The 23,834-nt window shown below is 44.1% G+C and overlaps 2 protein-coding genes across 4 annotated transcripts in view; both read right to left on the bottom strand.

Moving 5' to 3' along the window:
- Positions 1–416: 416 nt before the first annotated feature.
- LOC125437509 lies at positions 417–23,451 on the bottom strand. 2 transcript variants are annotated; one of them, XM_048505089.1, is made up of 10 exons: positions 23,419–23,451; positions 23,174–23,308; positions 14,192–14,340; positions 12,636–12,776; positions 12,135–12,283; positions 10,162–10,272; positions 3,791–3,923; positions 1,562–1,668; positions 1,118–1,230; positions 417–580 (listed from the first exon to the last, which is right to left on the bottom strand). In XM_048505089.1, exons 3-10 carry the CDS (start codon positions 14,254–14,256, stop codon positions 569–571), a joined length of 831 nt encoding a protein of 276 aa, XP_048361046.1. In that variant the 5' UTR covers positions 14,257–14,340; positions 23,174–23,308; positions 23,419–23,451; the 3' UTR covers positions 417–568. The 2 variants fall into 2 exon arrangements, with proteins under 2 accessions (XP_048361046.1, XP_048361048.1); XM_048505091.1 differs by lacking the exons at positions 14,192–14,340; positions 23,174–23,308; positions 23,419–23,451 and adding an exon at positions 17,361–17,472.
- RASA2 (RAS p21 protein activator 2) overlaps positions 19,432–23,834 on the bottom strand; it is a 54,735-nt gene continuing 50,332 nt past the window's right edge. Inside the window, exon 25 of one of the 2 annotated variants that reach the window (XM_048505084.1) lies at positions 19,432–19,592. In XM_048505084.1, coding sequence (XP_048361041.1) covers positions 19,570–19,592 — 23 coding nt within the window. In that variant the 3' untranslated portion in view covers positions 19,432–19,569. The remainder of the gene's footprint in view (positions 19,593–23,834) is intronic. The other variant, XM_048505086.1, reaches the window with a different exon arrangement.

Here is a 23,834-nt window from a genome sequence, read left to right as displayed (position 1 = left end):
ATCCATTGACTGGGTGCCTTGTCAATCTGTTAAATTATTGCTTCATGTAATTATGGATTACTAGTAAATTTAATAGCACATAAGAGAAACTGCAAAAAGAAAATCTGTTGAATCATTGCTTCATGTAATTATGGGTATACTTGCAAATAAATGTACCTGCGCATAAGGGAAAATGCAAGGGGGAGAGGAGTGAGAAAAAACAACCAAAAATATAATATGTTAAAAAATGATGAAAACCAAGAGACGAAGGGGAAAGGAGTGAGGTGAAGGACACCAGCAGTAGCCGTCTCCTGCAATTTATCTCTCTTCCCAGTACCCTAAGCCACTTCATTAAAAAAAAACTATGGCTACTATAGTCTCTGTTCTTCTTCTTAATGATAGCAGAAGGACACTAAAAGAAGAGGCAAACTCTAGCATTCCTGTACATTTTCCCATTCACTCTTTAATTTTAATTGAAAATGCTCTTTGTATACAAGGTTTACAAAATTAGGACATTATATGAAAAGCAGTTTGCTTGGGTATATCAGCTTTCTTGAATTGAGCCTCTTCAGAAATGTGAACTTCATAGTCACTTGATTTTCTGCAAAATAAACATGATCGCTTTCAGGAACTGAATGACAAAACACAAAGCTATCAGTTGTTGCAAGAATTAAGAACCATCTATCTTAATTGGGTACTAAGCACAATAATCCTACAGAAAAAAATGCACTTACAAATTTATGCTCTGCATGAATTTCCCTAGTCCAGGAGTTGAGGTGCATGTTCATTCCCTTCTACTATTAGTAACGCCAGTCATCTGCCCAGAGAATTTACGTGGAGTACAAAGTTGGGCGATCACATGTGAGAATTCTTATAGTTCCAGTTTGCTATGGGAACAAGCATGCTTTCCCTGCGTGTTTCCGCATCAAAATGGCTACACAGAGTCAAGATATGATTTTACATTTTATGGATTGCAGTCTTGGTGTTAAGTTGATGGTTGGTTATAATGTTATGTATCTATGATGCTATTTATTTTCAGTTTAGCATTGCCTGTTATGGAAATTAAATGGAGTAAAAAATACCACACATTGCATTTTTAGCAAGATACACAGTCCCTTTAAAAAAAGAAAGCAAATACCTTTTTCTTTTTCTTTTTAGTTGGAGAGGGTTTTGAGCAGCTCTTGAAAATTTCCCGAAAGGTGGCTGACGAAATCTGAGGGGTTACCTTAATTTTTAAGCCTGGCATTTCTTCTGTAGAGACCAGAAAGAAAGAAAAAAGCCCCTCTCAATTTTCAGCAGCGGTCGCTGATACAAAATGCAAAAGTGAAATATAAAGTCTATATGGGTAACATTTTTTCCTGGGTTAGTTATACCTCATCTTGGCAATATTTTGTTCAGGCTGTATGACTACATGGGAATTGGATACTTAGTATTAAATGGACATGAACTTTTAAATTTTTCTCAACTAGGTTCTATTCAACATAGGACATAATATTTGGTTATGGAAGAGTCTCTAAAAGAAAAGATCTGGGTAAAGGAAGGTCTACTGTATGTTGAAGTCATATCAACTGGAATACCCTACCTTTCCTTCGGTCCTTCACAGCTTCCAATACCTTGACTGCACATTGTTCTCCTATCGCATTCCCATTGATATCAATTTCAACCAGATGTTCAGAATTCTTGATTAAACTATGATTTTTAAGAAAGTTAATACTGAAATTACTGCATGTGAAATATTAATAAAAAACCAAAGAACATCCATTCTTTTGTACTTGATGTCAAAATAATACAGTGTTTAGTTTTTGTAGACATTCATGACATTTCAAGAGTTATCACTGCTTTTAATAGGACTGTGGTGAAAATTAAGAGGATTATACTGAAATTTGGTTATGGTTGGGGTTTCTCTGGACAGATTTGTTTCACTGTTGCAAAGCTATTCTAAAACTTTTACTTCAAAATTTACTTTTTGTTTCATGGAGGAAGCTATAACATTATGCCATATTTTACCACAGAACTGTCTAGGGTTCTGAACACTATGGCAAGTCACAAATCCACCAGAGAAATTACATTTGCTGTAGCATATTATATTACAATGCTTTCCCTCTAACTGACTTATCTAGAGGGGAAGGAGGTCTCAAGCCTCAGGCACCATTTCTTGGGGGTGCATTTGCGCCCCCTCCAACTGTGTCCCTGTCCAGAACTCCCCACAGAGTTCGGGGCTGGGACACAGTTGAAGGCCAGTTAGCCGAATTCGCTTCACCCACAATCTCTACATGGAGATTGCAAGCCCCATCTCCACATGGAGGTCAGGGAAATGGAAACCTAGGTGAGGCCAAACTTGGACCCAGGCTCAGACTGAAGGCTCACCCTGGCTCAGACTGAAGCCAGCTGCTCTCATCCCTCTAGCTTTATAGTGGCCCTCTCCGCACATGCAAGGCGACTCAAGTTTGACTCGTGTCCGCGGAAATCGTTACCTGAGCTCGACTCCTCCGTTTCTCCGAACAGCAGCTGACTCGTGTCTCCAGAGCCTAGTTCAGAGGGCGGGATTACCTCCTTGCGTCTTCCGCTCCTCATTCCCGATTGGCTGCTGTTCTATGGCGGGAAACGTGAGTGCGCGTCCCTTTTTTTCCGTTTACTGACGTAGGAGCTACGTAAGAGGATTTTTAAAAAGGCACGCTTCTCGCTGCCGCCATGAGTCTCCCGTTCTGCGCATGGCCGAAAATACTGCACTGTGATTGGCTGGCTGGCAGAGTCGAGGCAAGGGAGATTCCGCACTCCGCCAGCTTTGGCTTGAGTACAACCCGAGTTCACCAGGAAGTTGCACCTCCCAGTTGACCTCAAAAATTTAATGGTGGGGGGGAGCCGAGACAGACATGAGTCGAATGCTACGGCTGTGCAGAGTACTCGGGTCGGACCTACGTTGAACTAAGGTCGAATCCTACAGTGCGGAGGGGCCCAGTGTTGGCTCCACCCTCAAGCTCCACTCCCAACCAAGTATAGAGTTTGGGAGTGGAGCCAACTATATATGAGGATGAGAGCAGCTGACTTCAGTGTGAGACCGGCTGTTGCTGCTCCCATCTCCACATGAAGATTGTGGGTGAGGTGAGCCCGACTGGCCTTGTGTGCAATCTCTGTGTGGAGGTTGCAGGTGGGGTTAGCCAAGCTCACTGCCTTCAACTGCACCTCACACCCAGCTGGGGGGGGGGGAAGGGGCAGTGCCTGGGTTAGCACCAGGTGCCGTTTTAAGTAGATATGCCCCTATTTCTTCTCCCTTTCCTATATTGTCAGTGCCACTGATCCAAGGAATATTAAAATGGTGGCCCGTGGGAGGTAACTAGTTGAAAAAATCTTACTGCACACATTTTAAGTTAGCACACGTTTTAAGTTACTGTACCAAAGAACACTTCAATGATTAAATGGAGGCAAATGCTTGGTAGACAGGTTTTCCTAATTACCTGCTCCATGTGCTGCAATTTTTGCTCCAAAACAATACTGATCTATCAGAGCTCTGTGGAATGAGTTACAGTTTGTTGGCAATGGATTTCTTAAAGTTAATTTTTAAAGCTGCAATAGTCATAGACTGATTCTGACTGAGGTTCTTTTCACTCCACAGTCCGTAACTTACCATACAAATTGACCTTCAGAATGTCTTTCCTCCACAAAAAGAGTAATATAGTCATCAGGTGGTCTCTTGGGAATATGTGGTGCCAACCAAGAATTAGAGCAGAAATTCCTGTTCTTAATCTAGACGTTAGAATACTCCATAAGTGCCAGGAGAAAGTTAAGCATGTCCTGTAGTCAGTAGCCTTACCAAATCAAAAGCTGAATGAACTCCATAATACTTTTTTCTGTTTGATTTAATCTTTTATCAATGGCGTTATCGACTAAATGCAGTTTTGTTAACCATGGGCCAGGATCCAGTTTCTTAATTTTTTTCTTTAATCCTGCCAAGTAACATATATAAATTATTTTTGTCAGGCAGATCTGATGATCAGGTGTTTGGCAGCCTATTAGACAGGTACTCTTCTTTTCTAGGTGCTTTTGCAAAAGCTGAATTTTTGTTTTGTGAGAGAGACTTAAGTATGGTTTAGCATTGGTAACATTAAAAAAAACAACCCCTCCATTTACACAGCATAAACTTATGTGTTATGCAAATTTTTTGTTCTCCTTTGTCAGAACATGTATGATAACCGGTAAATTTTCCTTTATTGGCAAAAATCAGCTTGGGATAGGGAAGTAGTAACCATCACATAAGGAAAACAGTGTGCACGTGGAAAGCATTCAACCTTCAGTTCCCCTCCTCTACTACCACACAGAGGTGTAGCTAGGTAGACTGGAGCCCGGGGACAAAACTTGAGTTTGGCGCCCCCACCCCCGTGTGGGTGGCCATTCCCCCCCCCCCCACAACCAAACAATGATTTTTTGCACCAGGTCATTTCTAAATCACCATAGAACATGCCCCAACACAGCAATAGTCTATACCACTCAGCAAAAATCAAACATTTAGACAATTTTTTCAAAATGCTTTCAAAAATGTTTTTACTACAGCAACCAGTCGTCCCTAGGCAGAAGGGAGAAGTAAGTCTGCCACATCCCTCCAAGCCAGGCGAGTGCAGAGTAAGCATGTAAATCTCTCACAAAATCACCCCCCAGCAAAACATTTTGCCAAACCGAATGTCAGCGTCATCTCTCACAAAGAAACACCCTCCCAGCCCCAGCATAACATACATGGCTTCCTCTCCCCAATCAAATGTCTTTTCCCTAATTTTGTCCTCCACACCAACCCTATGAGGTAGGTTGTTAGCCTGAGAAACAGCTCCCAGCCAGTGCAAGGTGGGGTATTAAGCATGCAAATCTTCTCCAAAATCACCCCTTACAGGACAGCTCTACTCCAGCTGTCAAGGATGAGTGCAGTGTCACCACCACACCACCTTCCTTGCCAGGCTCAAGTATACAGTGGATCCCATGGAGGCTTAGATTGGAGAACTCTGTATAGCAGTGGTGGCGAACTCTATGGCGCGATGCGGGTGCCAGAAGGTGGCACTCAAAACCCTCTCTGTGGGCATGCACATGAGCTCCCCCCCCACAGACACACACACACACACCTGGCATTTATTGGTAACTGATTAATCTGAGATTTAATTATCTGTGACTGCATCCCAGAGAGTCACCCATTATTTCCCCAGCATTCCCCGGCCTTCCTCTGGTGCGAGTATCACTAGAGTGCTTTTTTAAAAACATTGGCTGTTAAGCTATTGCTATCACACCATCCTGATTAGCCCAGTTGGGTTCAAGGTTGTCAAGGACTTAGAGGCTAAGTAGAGGTCACCTATAATGGTCACTAAGCTTGGATAGGAGGGAGACTACCAAGGAAGACCAGGGATTTGCTTTATGCAGAGAGAGAAGCAATAGCTAACCACCTCTGTTTCTTGCCTTGGAATGCTCCATGCAAAAGGATTGTCATGAGTCAGTTGCAACTCAATGGAATGTTTACTCTTTAATTTGTATTCAAAAGTGTGCACTTGAAGTTCTAAAAATCCTTTGCCATGATCTCCTGAGATTCTCAGCTTTTTCAAAATTAACACCCCCCCCCCCTGTCAATAGACTTATTCTCTTTGCAGAGTTATAAAAGCTAGAAATTCCAGAAATCATGCTGTGTAGATCTTTGGTAGTACACACTTTCTGACCTCCTAAACCTCATTGTGAGGGCTGGGAATGGGAAGAAGCAGTGGTGGGATTCTAATTTTTTAACAGCTGGATCTTTCCCAACCAGCTGGAGGCAGCCCCACTCATTGGAAAGGGAGAGTTATGCTCAAGCCAGCAACCCTCACCTGGGGGGCTGGCTGGGGCTACTCTGCCCTCCTACAAGGAGGGCTGGGGAAGAGGTTGGCTGGGGAAGAGGTGTGAAAGAGTGGCACCACAGTTCCATCCACGTAATTTTTTAAGCACTTCAACTATTTGGAATTTTTTTAAACAGGATATGTTGGGGATCAGTAATAAAGGCAATCTGCGGCTATCTCGTGTGCCTGTCTGAGCCCCCTCCTAGCAGGGTGTCCCCCCCTACAAAGTGCCCCCCTAGGAAGACTCCTAGTTTGGTACAGGGTGGGAACCTTGCCAGCCTGTGTCCCGCCAGGGATTCCCGCTTGCCAACTTCCCTGCCAGGACTTTGGAATAGAATAGAATAGAATCTTTATTGGCCAAGTGTGATTGGACACACAAGGAATTTGTCTCCGGTGCATATGCTCTCAGTGTACATAAAAGAAAATACATTTGTCAAGAATCATAAGGTACAGCACTTAATGATTGTCATATAGGTCTAGTAAGCGTCTATAGGTCTAGTAAGGTATAGGTATAGTAAGCGTCATATAAGCGTCATATAAGCGTCATATAAGCGTAAGGTATAGGTATAGTAGTATAGGTATAGTAAGCGTCATATAGGTCTAGTAAGCGTATAGGTCTAGTATAGGTCTAGTAGTCATATAGGTCTAGTAATGATTGTCATATAGGTCTAGTTGGTCCTTCCTTGTCCCAGCCCCCTCATCATAAGGCGCCGAGCTGGCATCCCCACCACCCCTGAAGTTTTCCTTGGGGTTCTGCATCACTACCTGCACCCGCTCTAACCACTACTGCTCCACAAGTGCCTGGCACCAGCCACAGGAAGGAATCGAAACTGCCTGTTGGGGCGGGAGGAGCGATGGGCCCACGGAGGAAAACTAAACAAACCTTCCTGGTGGAGAACCAACAAGCGCTGCTAGGACTGGAGTCCCCCCTCCCATTCCCGCCTATTTGGGCGCCTCTAAATAAAGGGAGGGAGCTGACCAGGCCGTCTGCGCCCCCCACCCCTGGGCCATTTGCATGCACCCCGCACCCCGGTGCGCGTGTGCTCGCCGCCTACTCCACCAGTCTCCTCTCCCAGCCAGGAAGAGCGCGCGGCGCTGCCGCCCGCTCAGTTCTCTGCTCCTTCAGAACAAGGGAGGCCGTGTGAAGCGGCCGCATCCCTCTCCACCCGCCAGTGCATGAGGCCAACTGGCACCTCCAGCACCCCGCCAGCAGCAACCCCCTCCTTTCTCCCTCACGCCCTTCCTAAGCCTCTTCTAAAAGGCCAGTTGTTATGCCGGGGGGGGGGAGGGGGGAGCAATGGGCCCGCCAGGACAACTAAACAAACCAGCCTTCCTGGTGGAGAAGCAACCAAGCTCCTGCAAGGACTGGAGTTCCCCTCCCATTCCCCGCCTATTTGGGCAGCTTCTAAATACAGGGAGGGGAGCTGACCAGGCTTGTCATGCGCCCCCCCCCCCCATGAGAGCGTCTGCTTGCCACCTACTTCCTCAACCAGGCCAGAGCTTAGCTCGCTTCGGCTGAGCGCACCTGCGACGGCCCAGCTGAGCGTGCCGCCCGCTCGTTCTCTGCTCAGAACAGGAGGCCGTGTGAAGCGGCCGCATCCTCCCCCCCCCAAGCGAGTGCATGAGGTCGTGAGTCGGCACCTCCGGCTCCCAGCGCCAGCAGCAACCCCTTCTTTCTCCCTCTCTCCTCCAGCCTCTTCTAAGGCCTTAGTGAGTCGTTATGCCAGGGGGAGGGGGGAGCAATGGGCCCGCAGGGAAAACTAAACAAACCTCCCTCGAGGAGAAGCAACAAGCCCTGCAAGGACTGGAGTCCCCCTCCATGCCCACCTATTCAGGCGCCTCTAACACAGGAAAGGAGCTGAAAGCGCACACCGACGGCCCAGATGAGCGTGCCGCCCCGGCGCCCCCTGTTCTCTGCTCAGAACGGGAGGCCATGAAGCGACCGCATCCCCCTCCCCCCCGCAAGTGCACGAGGTCGAATGGCGCCTCCAGCACCCAGCCAGCAGCAACCCCCTTCTTTCTCCCTCACTCCCTTCCTTAGCCTCTTCTAAGGCCAGTCGTTATGCCAGGGGGAGGGGGGAGCAATGGGCCCGCGAGGACAACTAAACAGACCTTCCTGGTGGAGAAGCAACAAGCGCTGCAAGGACTGGAGTCCCCCTCCATGCCCACCTATTCAGGCGCCTCTAAACACAGGAAAGGAGCTGACCTGCGCCATTTGCATGCACCCCGTCTACTCCACCAGTCCTCTCCCAGCCAGAGCGCCCTTCGGCGAGCGCGCACCGACGGCCCAGCTGAGCGTGCCGCCCGCTCGTTCTCTGCTCAGAACAGGAGGCCGTGTGAAGCGGCCGCATCCCCCTCCCCCCGCAAGTGCACGAGGTCGAATGGCGCCTCCAGCGCCCAGCCAGCAGCAACCCTCTTCTTTCTCCCTCCCTCAGCCTCTTCTAAGGCCTTTGAGTGAGTCGTTATGCCAGGGGAGGGGGGAGCAATGGGCCCGCGGGGGAAAAAATCTAAACAAACCTCCCTCGAGGAGAAGCTTAACAAGCCCTGCAAGGACTGGAGTCCACCTCCATGCCCACCTATTCAGGCGCCTCTAAACACAGGAAAGGAGGCTGAAAAGCGCGCACCTACGGCCCAGATGAAGCGTGCCGCCCCGGCGCCTCCTGTTCTCTGCTGCTCCAGGAAGCGGGGAGAGCTGTGTGAAGTGACGCGCGATCCCCCCCCCCCCCCCCAAGTAGCGCACGAGGTCGAATGCCCGCCTCCAGCACCCAGCCAGCAGCAACCCCCCTTCTTTCTCCCTCACTCCCTTCCTGAAAGCCTCTTCTAAGGCCAGTTGTTAAGTGCCAGGGGGAGGGGGGAGCAATGGAGCCGACGGATGAAAAAACCGAAACCTGCTTCCCTGTAGCGAAGCGACTGAGGAGGGACACAGGCTGTTGAATTCGGCACTGGCAGGACTCGAAGGCAAAAGCCCGAGCCTCGCTTCTTTTGTCACGTGCCTGTGCTGCCTGCTGCTGCACGCTGCCTTGCTTTCCTCCCGGGCTCTTCTCTCACCTCTCCTTCCCTTATGCGCTGCTACAGTAACTCGGCAGGGGAGGAGGTTTGTGCAACCTCCGACCACATGCGCTGAGAGAAGGAGAAGGAGGCAAGGCACGCTGTGCCAGGTCAAAGGGAGGGCGGAGCTTCCCGCCAGCCTTACTTCGGACTCTGGAAGGTGGCTTTGTCTGAATGGGTAGGACTGGCCCAGAAGAGGCTGCTTACCGTCCAGGGTGGGCGTGGCTAAGGCAGGCTGCCGACTGCTATGTAAAGCAACTTGCCGGCGCCTTTTGCTTGGCTTCACATGATCCTGGTGCAGTCTGGGGAGGCGGGGGGAGGGGCCCGCCGCCCGACATTTTGGCGCCCCCCACGTGACCGCCATTGTTGCGCCCGGGGACAAGGGGTACCCCTCGTCCCTATGGAGAAACGCCACTGCTACCACAAGCCTGACAAATAGATCCCCCACGTATCTCTGTGCAGTTTGAGCAATTGTGAGAAATCCTCATCCCAGTTTTTCCAAGTCTAATATAGATCTCTTGCTGTTTGTTAAAAAAAAATAGTCAAACAATCATGCCAAGAGGAGAAGAAAGTTTTAAACCTTTCCCCTGCTTCTGTTGCTTGGAAGCCCGTATGTTTCTCCCAACCTTGACCAGGATAGTCCTGGCTAGCCTGATCTTGTCAGATCTGTGAAATTAAGCAGGAGTAACCCTGGTCAGTATTTGGGTGAGAGACCTCCAAGGAATATGAGGGTCACTACACAGTGAGCAATGGCAAACTCTTCTGAAAATCTCTTACCTTGAAAATCTTATGGGGTCACCATGAATTGGCTATTTGATGGCAAAAATGTTCCCCTCAAACCACACAGCAGTCCTTGGGGCATTTTTGTTTGCATGTTTGTTTGCATACACATACACACACGCTATGCAATAATAATGCTTTGCAAAAATAAGCTTGTTGGTATAGAATACACGCACGCAAATGCTATACAAATAGAAGAAACCCTTATGTAAAACATTACTAATCAAATATCAGTACCAACCAACAACTAGAAAAATTCCATCAAGTGCAGCTCTAAATGGCCTTTTAAAATAACACAGCCTTCTAGGCTATCCTGAAGGCAGGCAGACGTCATTCCACATTTCTTCTGAAAGAACATTCCAGAGAGATACAGCAATCACTGAGAGGCCGACTACCAAGTTGATAATAGCATACTGTCCTGACTGAAAGGCATAGCAGACATGCATTGCTGAGAGAAATAAAGCCGGGAGCATATATTACATATAATGTGCCTTATTGGATAAATGAATTGTACCTTTTCTTTTCTTTTTCTTCCCAGTGCTTTCCAATGTAATAGGCCTGTCAGTTTTAGAAGTAGCATTCGAACTGACAACTTTTGAATTAATCCCTGCCTCTTCGTTTGCTACTGAAAATGAAACACAGTGTATGGATCAGCTGGTCTTTTGCATTTTTGTTTACTGTTTATATATTTGAATCCTGTATTGCTTGACCTCCTGAAAGATATTCAACAGTGTCGATTTGTCTGGTGGTTTGTCTGTCTGTGTTTGTTCTGAAGGCTTCCAGGGTTTACATGCCAGAACATCTGCCAGTTTAAAATGTTTTGCAAACAGGTGTTGTTTGCATTGATGTCATGTTCTGGCTGGACTTTTAATGCTGGGTTTTAATTAACAAGTTCATTTTTTGTTATGTCCCATTGAGAGGCAGCATAATTTTTTTCTAGATAAATAAACTATCCTGCCCAATGGGGAATCCAGAGCACTTTTCAACATTCTCCTCTCCTCCCAACCAGGGCTCCTCTCTGGCATAATTCTTTACTATAATGAACAGCTAGTTGGTTAGAAGGGCTCTGGGAAATCATTTCATTCTGTGGTAAAAAAACAAGTACTGAAATTAAAGGACACTGTGGAGAAGAGAATGTGTTTCATTATAAGGAAGTAATTTAAAAAGTAGAGATAAAATTGTTTTTTTATGACAGCTGATTATAGATGAAAGAATTTAGTCCATATTTTTTACTCTGAAGTATCACTTTATATTCTTATTTCTTCTTCTTTGCTACTTATATTTACAGGACTACCTTACTGTGTGATCCAAAATTGGGGGAAAGGGGCAAAGCTGCATTGGAAGTGGCATGACTCTTGCATCAGCGCCATTACAACCAGTTCCTTGCCAAGTGGCATGGATGCCAGTACAAAGACAATTATTTTGGCAGTGGGGTGCCATGTGGGTCTTCAGTGCCCAAATCCAGAGGTTTCCCTCCACACCATCACCTCTTTGCCACTGGCAGGGAGGGAGGGGGTATTCTGGGGGCATTCCCGGGGATGAAGCTGACTTTAGTCGTCTTCCAGTGACATTTCTGTCTGGAAACATGTCCTTTCTGTGGTGCAAACTTAAGTCATTTCCGAAAATGGGCTTTCCTCGGAGAGAGAAGGATTTTCTCCCACAGCACCTGCACCACCTATTGCTACCTTTGCCCCTGTCCACTGCTCTACTGCCCCTCTCTCCTGCTCTTGATGGGGCTGTTAAAGACATCCAGCCACCTGAAAGACTTGGACACAGTGTACTTGGACTCGTAGGCTGTAAATAGTGCTGTTGGAGAAGATTACCAGAGAATTCAAATACATTAAAGTTGAGTTGTGGTTTTTCTTATAGACAACCATTTTTTTTCTTTTAAAACCACCTTTCCATATACCCCTATGCAGAGCTATTAAATACTAGGTCAATTAGTTTTAATCCTCCACCAAGGATTGCACAGTAAGTTTCCTATACAGAATAAATGTATTTTATTGTTTCAGCTGAATGTTACCATTTATTTTGCAGTTGGTAAGTAGAAGTATGCACTGAGTCATACAGCTAAACTGTTTTTCAAATCATGCACTGATTCTTGAGAGGTGAGGATCATGCACCTCAACTTTGCATTTTTATTCTATGTTTTTCTGAGGATTATGTGATCTACAGGAAGAATCCTCAAACTGTATGATAAACTTTCATCATGAAGTGTGTCCACACCAGTTCTTTAATGAGACTACACTTTGTGTACTATCTCTCCAAAGTTTCTCATCAGTGTAAAGACAAAATTTCCACATTACCAGTAATGGGGCTGTGATAAAAGTTCCATCTAATGACAGTGTTACCCTGAATTTTATTCTGTAATTCAAACACATGAAGTGCGGTTTGTTGAGATTCCCCAAAAGAACGCTTCTACTAACAGAAATTTTCATTTAGAACAAATGCTTAAACAATTATTAATTTATACAATGTGAATCTGACCTGCAGGATTTTGGTAAGCAGTATCATTGCTGTACAGCAAGCCATTTGCTCTCCATTCTCGTCCAAGGCTTTCTGCAAAGTCTGCCATTGGTTTGAGGAGTTTTGTGGCACCCAGACATTGCAAGCTGTTACCATTAATATACAGGTTGCTGTGATACACAATTTAAAAATTATTTATGTAACTGATTAATATTTTTACTGGCATTTCAGCATGTTTTTCTGTATGCCGAATATGGAAAAACTTTGTATCAATAATTCTGATAAAATTTTGCTTCCTGATTGTCACATCTTTAATGCCTTCCAGGTTGCCTGATGTATACATTAAGTTCATTTACTTACAACTGGATGGATCAACTATTGCTTTGCATTTTAAATAACTAATTACATAGTAAGTGAAAAACCAATGGAGACGTAACTTTTTAAAAATAAGCTTGTTGGTTTAGAACCAAAATCAATGCTATGTATGCTCCCAGCCCCCAAATCCCTACTACCAAAGCTTACCAAATAGCAGTTCGGGCTACAATAGTGCCCAGTGCAGATCCACTTTGAGGTCCTAAATCACAGTAACAGAGACTCAGAACTAAAAGTTTTGTGTTTCCTTCCAGTCCAGAGATAAGTTTTTTGACACCATTATCTCCACATCTGTGAAGAAAAAAATACATAAGTAGGTATCATCTTCAATGAAGGACGCTTGCTGCCATTCACAATTTATAGTTATTCAGCAAGCACTCAATTTAATAAAGATGTATTTCAGGTTATCTTGTCCAACAAATCCAGCTCATATTTATAGCAGAAACCGCCACAGTATTATATATATTTATATGTAGAGTGTAAGATATGTCCATAGTAAGCTCTAAAAATCAATATCTGGTTCTGATGTGAGATCTATGCACCCCTTGCTTATTTAACATCAAGGCCTGGGGCAGAAAGTACTGAACTCATTAGTTTTTCCTCATAAATATTACATCGACGTGCCATAGTACAAAGCAGTGAAAGGGTTTGGCTGATGGGCCAGAGCTTTTTAACATTCTAGGGCAGAAAAAAAATTACACTTAAAACAGGGGAGAGCAATTAACAAAAAATGATTCAGCCAGAGATGGAAAATACAATTTTAAAGTAATGATTTACATATTACCTTCATTTTGGAAATGGTATAGAATCTTTGTTGGAGTTGCATACAGGGGCAAAGTGCACAATACTTCTGGTACAAGTCAATCATGAATACCCATCCTGACTTGTAGTCATATGTACTACTCAACTTAAATGTGTTCTCTTGCTCTGTTCAGCTGGGAGTGCCACAATAGGAAAAGGAGGGCCTTCAGGATTCCCTACTAAATTGTTTCCTAGTTTTCTCTTCTTCAGGCACCTATGGACACCTGGAGCCCAAGGAAGGGGCAAACAGCAACCCGTGACCATGTTTGCTGGTGAAAGTGGTAGAGGGAAACCTGAACCTCCTCCTTGCCTTCAGAGTACTCCTGTGTCAAATGGAATAATGGAATGCTTGGGTGGTGAATTCCTCCAGTCATACATGTGACTAGGTGTGATTGCAGCCCAACTTGTGCCACACGTATCATGTATTTTGGCCCTGAGAACAGTTTTCAGCCATGACATAAGTTCTTTCAAAGAGTAAAGGAAAGTTTGCAGCAGGTCCTCTGGCTGATGACCTGGTTCTAGGATGTCTTTTCTCTCTCTTCTGACAATTGCAGCAGAGATTTTCCAGGTTGGAAAGGAAGCAAGTTCCAACTGGCCATTAAGGCCTCCAGAGGATTAACACACTGTTTGTTGTGAAGGAGGGGGATGCAAATTCCTATCAGCTTTCTCAGACTGTACCATAATTGGGGCCATTAGCAGGCTGTAAGATGCTATTTTATTCATGTTGATTCTTCACATTCACATTGAGATGCATGTATAGTAGGTGTGTTTCCCACATGGGATTTCAGAACAGATACTGCATACTTAAGCACTTGCTGTAATGAGTTGCAAAAGGTAATGACAAATCCTGTCTGCTTTTCTTTAGATTGCAACTGAAGGAACGTCCTGTGTATATTTCTGCCCACCTGGAATAATCCAAGACTAGAGAACTCAAGTTGCTGAAAGGTAAAGCCACTCCAAGTCTCTCCATGGACCAGAGGTCCAGCTTAGTGTGAGTTATTTCTAATTTAGAAAATGGATAGGTGGTACGTCCATCCAGCTCTAGTAAGATTGCCTAAACACCGAAACAAACAAAAGAATTTTTTTTAAATCAAGGAGCTTCATTGTTTTACATCTGAGTTATGCTTGTTTGCTTTAAAAGTGTTTTTACTTAAGGTAGTTTAACTGCTATGCAGAAAGCATTGAATTCAGCCAGGAAAACCCAAATATAACCACCCAGCATGGATAATATTCTTTACCCTTAAAGCAGGTATAACCTCACTCTCCCATTCTTAAAATGGCATTGCACAAACAATATGCACTGTGAAACTACTATTGTAGAAAGACACACCTATGTTTTTATTTGGGTGGTTGCATTGCCACACAACACCAGTTCTTTCTCTCAGTTATTGGAAAGCAATCCAGTGTTTAGAATAATTGCTCACAGTCACAAAAATTCTGAAATACTCCAGAATAGCGTGTGGTGGCCCCAAATTTTATTAGGGACTGACAGGGTTGGGTTTACCTTTTATATACTTGTAATATATTAGCTCTTTTTCTTGATGACAAGTACATATTTGTGCCTATAACTGATCACATGAAAGGACTGTTGTATTATACTATATGCATACAGATATACTTCCCACTGCACTGTCCCCACACTTACTGACCTGAACAGTGCTAGAGACAAAATGCTTTTGGTTTTCTTTAAAATCTAAACTAGGGTTTATGGGGTTATTTTCTTTCTTGTTTTCTGTGCCACCTACTGCATCCAGAAATAGTTCTATTCTCTCTGCTGAAACAAGTCCAGGAGCCCATTGTGATATAGACGATGATTTGTTAGTATCAAAAATTAGAATAGAGTTGAAGAAAAACACCAAAACATTCGTAGTGCCACAATCTAAGCAATGTTCCTAAAGAACCATGTAAAGAACAGATTTGTTTTACCAAGTTCCAGTGAATGTTAACCAGGAAAATATGTGTTGAGACTGGAGTTATTAAGGAACAATGTGAAAGGCTATTCTTATAGCTGAGAGAAATGAAAAGCATTGCTGGATGACTATGAAACTGAAAATTACTAGACAGATGGAAAACAAAAGTAAAAGGTGACAGAAACAGAGTCAAAAGTCTAAATGCAGCCTTCCAGCAATTATCACATAGAGATAAAGAACTATTATTACCAATAAAAAAAACAGAAGAGAACCAAAAAAAGAAAGAGATTTGGTTCACAAGATCCAAGAAATTGAAGGGAAATTTAAAGCACAGAAAGGCATGCTGAAAGATCAACATGGAAATACATTAATTGAAGAGGACAAAATAAAGAAAAGGTGGGAACAATATTCTGAAGAACTATACAGAAGAGCTGAAAGGCTGACAGATTCCAGAACCTACTGTTTTAGAAAGTGAGTTGAACTGCACATAAGACCTGGAAGATGAACAAGCAGTTCAGTTCCTTGAGAAAGGAACAAATGTATCCAAATGTAACATTAAAAGAAAGAGAACATCTTCAAATATGCAAATATCTTTAAAAAGAAGGAGAAACTTCAAATATTCCAGATACACTAAAACAGCATCATCCAAACTATCTTAGAAAATTAATTGCACCCATATCTTTATTAATGGATGTCAGGTGGGCTGATCTAATCACTGCTATTTTAGTGATCAGGCTGCTTTTATAGTGATCAAGCCACCAGGGGTTGCCATAGTTACATATGTTTTGGGGGAAGGTAACTCATCTACTCAAAATCCAATTTCTCATCTCTTCATAGGTTTCTGTATGTTGCAAGAGTGACTTTTACAATTTAAGTGATACTGGTGAACTTATTTCAAGCCATCCCAAACTTTGCTGGAGTTTGGGGTTAGCTGATAATGAGTTAGAGACGGAGTTGAACTCTTGAGTTTACAAATATGAATCTTCTTCAGTTTCAGTCTTTGATGTCATTACCATTCATAACAACTGAAAAATTATTGCTTAAATAGCATTAACAATCCCATTGCTTCCAGGTTAGATGACTAAATGTAATATACTTTTGTGTTGGAGGGCACGAGTGCCCGGGAGACGCCCAGGTACGGTGGGCACACCCCCAGAAAAGGGTCTCCCACACTTCCCGACACACCGGGACCATGCGCCGTTCATGCAACTGACCTCTCCTTCCAAAATGTGGATTCAGAGAAACTGCTGAGGTTGCGAGACCTCCTGGCTCCAATGTGTACGTGCAACTGCCAAATCCCCTGGCGCAAACCCCCCTGCGCCCTTTGCCCTTTGTCTTGTATTCCGATGTTGCAGTCCTGCCTGCAAACCCCTGCCTGCCTTGTTTGTTTTTCCTCTTACAAACTGTCAATAAAAGGGGTTGGGGGGAAACGGGACGGCAGAGTTGTGAAGTCGGCCCGCAGGGGTCGTAAGAAAGAGGCGAGACGCGGTGATATCATCCGGTGGAGAGAGCCAGCAGCTGGAAGCGCGGTCCTTGGATCCAACAGCTCTGATCTGTGGGCCTGGCAACTCTGCCTTGTGCTAGTCCCTGGCACCTTTTATTAGGGTTTTACTGGGGGCTTGTAAAGGAGGCGGATAGGCAGGAAAGCGGGAGAGCATCATGTGATGCATGATCTCATAGGGCTGCTACGTGCAGGAGGAAGCGTCCACGTCTGGGTCTAATCCATACCTGGGGGCAAGAGCCCCTTTGTCAGGGACACCTGGTGACCGTGAGTCAGGTAGTTCATGACCTGTGACTCACGGGGGACTGGGGGGTGGGGGAGCGTGTGCGCCCAGAAGGGCGCAGTTGGCACAGGCATTCCATGCGCTCTTTCTGCGACTCTGCTGGGTTCGTGGGCTCACCCCTACAGAGTTGTCTCCGCTTCTTTAACTTGCTGAAACGACACTTTGTCTCTGCTGGTGTAAGACTACACTTTTGATCTAATCTGAGCCACCCTGAGCCTTAATGGGAAGGGCGGGGTATAAATCTGAAAAACAAATAAAACCAGTGTGCAGCTGTCGTAATGTAACACCTCTGCATGTTTACAATGCCACATTAGGCTCTTATACTTGCAGTCTTCCTAAAAACCTCTAGTTCTTTAAGAGGTGATTTTGCTTTAACTTACAAGGTTTGCAACATCTTGAGGACTTAACTGAATTCCCCAGACACAGAGGTCCTTTCCCAACCGATAACGTTCATCTCGAATAGTCCTGAGCAAAGGAGTAAGAGAAACTGGCTTCAAATTTCTCAATGAAGGTGCAGCATTGGCAAGCACAAACTAGGGAGGAAAAAAAGCCCAGTAAGTGATCAGTAAGAAATTTACTGATAAAAGTAACCTTTTAATATGGTTTTCTTTATAGCAAAAAAAAAAAAAAAAAGGGCCGAGTAATTGCAGGAAGAGATTAACATTATGGGAACAAATGAAACATCTGCATGTAAGAAATATGTGGAACAACTTGACATTCAAATTATCATAGTGTAACAAAACAATCAGAAAATACGCCAGCTAAAACCACAAAGTGGCAAGAGTCATAAGCATAAAAATAACCCTCTAGGTATAAGTGCATGATGCTGAAATAGAGGGACCACTGGTCTGATCCAGGAGTGCTATTCGTTATGAATATGCTGTGTGGAACAGCTACTGAGTAAAGAATTATTTCTTTCATTCTGTATGCTCTGAGCCTATTCCAACAATTTCATTGGATGCCCTGAATTTTAGTATTATGGAAGAGGGAGAAAAAGCTCCCCTCTTTCTACTTTCTCCACTGCATGTACAATTTTTATAAGCCTATATAATGTCTTCCCTTAGATGTCTCTTTTTTCCAGACTGGAAAGTCCAGAAAACTCCAGATTTCCTTCATAAGAAAGGTACTCCTAATCATCTTGGTTGTTTTCCTTTGTATCCTTTTTGAGATATGGTGGACAGAACTGCACACAGTATTCCAAATGAGGCCACACCATAGCTTTATACAAGCGTGTTACAGTACTGGCCATTTTATTTTCAAACCTTTACTTAATCATTCCTAGCATAGAGTTTGCCACACGCTGAGTTGACATTTTCATTCAGTTTTTCATAACAGTCCCAAGATGTCTTTCTGACTCACCTATTAACAACATTTTAATCCAACAGAAGTTTTCCATGTTCTACAGCTGATTTTCAAGAGACAAAGTAACGGAACGGCCACCTAGACAGGTATTTACTAAAGGAAGAACCCTTAGTCTGATTTTGCACACCAAAATTGCCCCTCTTTTGGCATGGGGAATGCCCCGATGCAATTGGGACGGTTGCACAGCCCCTGGCCCTGCAGCGTGTCTGTCATGCTGCCCTGTGGTGCCGGCTTTGCTCACAAATTTCCTGAATCACAAAGTTTGAGGTCCTTTTGAAAAGCCCCTTTGTTGTGCCGGTGGCTTCTGCCGGAATGCAGAACTCTTTAGCTGCAGAATCGGGCCCACTTTTTCCGCCCCGCTGCTCAGGCCCGCCCCATCAATCGGCACCCCCCCCCCCACGCACGCACTAGGAGTTTTCAGGGGGTGATTCTCTTGCACACACAAGAAGTTTAAAGGGTGGGAAGTCGGCCGGCAATTCTCCATGCGAGCAGTTTGCAGGGGGGAAGCTGGCCGACGATTCTCACGCACACGCAAGCAGTTTGCCGGGGGGGGGGGGGGGGAGCCGGTGATTCTTTCACATGTGTGAGAGAATCACCAAGTTCCCTGCCAGCAAACTCCTCGTGTGTGCGAGAGAATCACCGGGTTTAAAAAATAAAAAGTGTTAACAATAAAATAAATACTGTCAGTGAGTGGGGTGAATGGGATGTGATTCAGCCAATCAGAAGGCAGGAAATGGAGGCTGCCCGCGCATATGTGGAAGAGATCCTGGTGCTTAAGCTTTCTTTAAAAGAAAGCCTCGGACTTGTGGGGAACCTTTCAGGGCTTCCCACAGCGTCCCTGGCTGGAGTGAAGAAAGAGCTGGGGAGTTGTGGGGAACTACGAGAAGGGTGAGAAGCCCCGCAGCAGGTTCGCTCCCAGATATACCACGGAGAATTTTGAAAGTGAAAAATCAGCTTTAGAAACTTTTTTTAAAATCAGAGTTAGGGTGTACCTTACTGTTTCCAATAATATTGTCAAATCTGTTCTTTATAATCTAAAGTTACCTTAGTAATAAGCTTGTCAATTGCAATGCATTTCTTTAAGCCCTGTTTGATAGTTGTACTGACACAACTCTGAGATCCTATGCAATGCTTTTCATAAGTTTGTAGAAACTTTTCTAGAATATGGATGTCTGAACTGGCTTTTGATTTCCCTTTTAGATTTGGCATCACTTCTCATCTAGAGTTCTAGATTCCATGGAATACTGAATCTGCAAAAGAAACAAACAAAAAATCTTGTTTTAGAAGATGTATTACTGCAACCATCTTCTTCCAGGTTCAGCAGCAAGAACAACAAATTATGGTTGACTGATATAATGGTCATATCAGAACCATACAGATATTCATTAAATACCTGGTTTGGTCCTGCACAAATGAAATTTCTACCCTGGTATGAGGAAGTTGGTCTGGATTCCAGGAAACCAAATATCCCAGTTGGTTGTTGTGGGTTTTCCGGGTTGTGTGGCTGTAGTTTGGTAGATCTTGTTCCTAACGTTTCGCTTGCTTTTGTGGCTGGCATCTTCAGAGAGGTGTATCATAGAGAGAACATTATTGCATTATTGGACACAGTGTGTAACAGACTTCTCTCTGTGATATACCTCTGAAGATGGCAGCCACAGATACAGGCGAAACATTAGGAACAAGATCTACCAGATCACGGCCACATAGCCTGGAAAACCACAACAACTAGTTGAATCCATCCGTGAAAGCCTTCAACAATACAAAGATCCTAGGTTTCCTACAAGGATTTTAAGTTTCATCTTTGGATGGTGGGATTGTTTTGCCCAGGATTTACACCTTTATCTGTGTATAAGCAATGGCACAGAACTTCTGGCCTGGTATCTCATCCCAGCCACTTACTGTTACCATACTAGACGGTTGAATAGAAGTAAGCTTTCTTCCCTAGTCATATTTATGCTGCCTCCATTTTTTATCACATTTTCTTTCAAAGCATATTCAGAAAGCTTAAGTGTCATTTTGAAGGGTGTTAAGAATGAACCCCTGTCTAAGCATTAGTTTAATCTTTTCTAATCTTGCCATTTGTTTGTACCAAAATCTAAGGAGGGGTAGCTAATACCCCAGAGGACAAAATGACCTGGACAGATTAGAGAGAACAAAATGAATATCAACAGAGATTAATGTAAGATGCCACACTTAGGCAGAAAGAATGAAATGCACAGATATAGAATGGGTGACACCTGGCTTGACAGCAGTACATGTGGAAAGGATCTGGGAGTCTTAGTAGACCACAAACTGAACATGAGTCAGCAGTGTGATGCAGCAGCCACTTATCCTTCTGCCAGCATTATGATAGTACTTGAGGATATATAATCTTATCCAGAATTCAGAAAGTAAAAAAAAACATTGTATCCTACAAGAGTGTTTTAGGCAAAAAGGTTACTTGGATCTTATACACTTTCAAGGTCTGATGTAGCAGAACAGAAACCACTGTACATTCAATAATGACTGCAGATAAGATTAATCTGCATTTATTTTACAAGGAGTATTTTCCTTCTTTTCCCATCTCCTTCAAAGTTTGGCATCTTATCATTCTCTTCCACCTTTTTGTATAAGGAAAGAGAGGAGACATTTGATGCCACCACTATTGCAGGTTGATGGATAAATTAGTCCAGCAAGGTAAAAATTAGATTAGCTCGTGCTTTGACCAAGGCAGGATACAGGGTTAAAATTATGTAAATTTCCTTTGGCATAACCCCCACTGAAAACCAACTTAATGGACTTCTGATCCAGAAGACATTCCTCTTCCACAGAATGATTGGTTTTATGCATGTGCAAAAAAGCACAAATTGAATTTACTGATATTACAGTTCCTTTAACTTACTATGTGATAATTATTAAAGCTGTAATGGATCTAACAGCTGGAAGAAAAAGAAAAGCCAGAAAGTAAGGTGTTCAACCCTCACAGAGCCTGCAAGTGTGAGTAACAGGCTGGGGGTGGGCAGAGTTTTTAAAGCACTTAGAGCCAATGGAATATCTAGAGGGGACAGAGGGAGCAGATGATCCAAGCACTATTTTCAAGGGTCATATGGGGGGCGCATTGGGAAGTTCCCCTGCCCTCCCCCCTGCAGGGTCCTGTGCCTTCAGCTGCTGCCTGTCCACTGTTTCTGCTGCCCCCCCCATCGCTTCTGCCCTTTGCCCATCACTTCTACTGTCCCCGCTGCTTCTACTGCCCCTGCCACTTCCTGCTCCTGGCAGTATTGATTCACTTTCCACCTACAACAAACTTAGCTGCCCTGCATCAGCAGTGCAGTTTCGCAGTTTCCTCTGAAGGAGACAGTTCAGACAATATAGCCTACTTACCTGGCAATGAAAAGAGTGCCCATATGCACCATAATTTTATAACACAGGCAGTAGAAAACAAGAGTTCCTCTAAGGAAATGATTACAGTACCTCAGCAACCTCTGGATTCACTTTGTAACCATAAATATTGCCATTTCTTAGCCTTTCCCAACTAAAAATTTATTTGCCAAGCATGTTCACTGACCCAATCTAAATGTCTCAGTGGCAGCCACCTCCAGTTGGTATCTTCAACTGATACATCCAACCATGGCTAATTCACTCTATACCAGCAGACTGGTTGTCATGGCAATATTAGTCATAGCCCTAACTAGGCTGAGCAAGAAAGTTCACAGTTTCTGCCAACAGCTTATCATTCTTCTACACGGAACATCCGTTCCGACCCCATCATTCTTTACAAATAAAGCACCAACAATGTTGCCAGAATCTCACAGAAAGTCAATTACGCTCAAGCCCTTTGAAATTAAAGGGCCTTATTATGATTGTCAAATATTATTACCCAATGGATACACAAATCAGCCATAAGAACAACATATATTTATTTATTGATTTTCTGTGGCCCTTCCTCAAAGGAGCTCAGGCCAGCATACAATGGTCTCCTCTCCATTTTATCTTCACCTACCTTGTGAGGTAGGTTAGACTGAAAGTACGTGACTGGCCTAAGGTCACCCCGCAAAGTCCATGAGCACAGCTGGGATTTCAACATGGGTCTCCCAAACTCTAGCTCAACATTTTAAGTGCTATACCAGGGGTAGGGAACCTGCGGCTCTCCAGATGTTCAGGAACTACAATTCCCATCAGCCCCTACCAGCATGGCCAATTGGCCATGCTGACAGAGGCTGATGGGAATTGTAGTTCCTGAACATCTGGAGAGCCGCAGGTTCCCTACCCCTGTGCTATACCAAGCTGGTTGTGACATTAACATGGTCAGTAGTTGCTTCTACTTAGATTTTCTAGCATAATTACATATCATGTGTGTTCAAGCTGAATGCTGGTGCAGTTGCTGTTTTCAAGGATTATAGTTGAAGGTCCCAAACCACATTTCAAATGGAGCTCTCTCTCACCCCCCCCCCTTAAATGTTTACTAGCTAGTTATATATCAAGTGACCATGACTAATAGTAGTTATGAACAGTTCCAAATGTAGCCACTATTGGATCAACTGCACAGGGCCATAAGGATGAACTTGACACCCATATGCAAGAGATGGGACCAAAACCCTAGTTACCAACGGCAGTAAGCCACACAACTGTACTGCCAAAAGGCCACAAGGCAAAGGAACATCAGGCAGAGAGGCACCTTCTCTCAGGTGAGGTGCCTGTGGAAGAGGCAGCTGTAACCATCACAGGTATCCCTTCCTCCTTAAAAGATAGTCCACTGGGGCTTCTGCAAGCTGATGCACCTAAGTATATGAGTCTGTCTGGTAGGTAGGGAAAGCTTGCCGCAGTGTAGTAGTTGGAGGAAAAATATACTCACCTGCTTTGGCAAAGCAGTTCAGCATGATCAGGTATGACAAACTGGAGGTTTCAGCAAGTACACACACACCCAAATGCCCCAGCAACATTTAAAGCTGAACTTGTCCTTCGAACAACTGCAGTGTTTTCAGATCACCTAGCAACCATGTAACAGGACCAAGAAAGAACACTGAGCTTTTTTTTTTTAAAGAGCCAGAATTCTCATCCTGAATTTCATTCCATAATAGTCACTGATAGTTTACTGACCCCAAGATGTCTGACAGGCAAGGAAAAGGTGATGGATTTGTGCATTCACCTCTAGGAATAGTTCCCTTCATTTCAGCAAGAATTAAGCAGGAATAGTCAAGGTCAGTTTAGAGAGAGCTCTTAATTCTGGCACATGCATCTTCTTGGAAGCAAGATGTGAAACTAGGTGTACAGTTAAGTCCTTCCCTATAATTTAAAAATGACAAAAATTGTTGTGTGCGCCCAGCACTTCACTAAAGCAGTTTCAAAATGCATTCATGACCAAGTTACCTTACACTATTTGTTGAACCACCACACGGCAGACTAATATTTTCCTGTGAAATATCTTTTTAAAATAACAGCAAATAAAATATTTTTGAGTAAAGCAGCATTAGAGTCTAAACTTTCTCCCTGTAATCTGCAGAGCTGGATCATAA

Source organism: Sphaerodactylus townsendi, linkage group LG08 (genome assembly GCF_021028975.2).
Source record: "Sphaerodactylus townsendi isolate TG3544 linkage group LG08, MPM_Stown_v2.3, whole genome shotgun sequence".
NCBI lineage: Eukaryota > Metazoa > Chordata > Lepidosauria > Squamata > Sphaerodactylidae > Sphaerodactylus > Sphaerodactylus townsendi.
The sequence above is the reverse complement of the archived record's forward strand: the minus strand, read 5'-3'. Positions and strand labels throughout refer to the sequence as shown.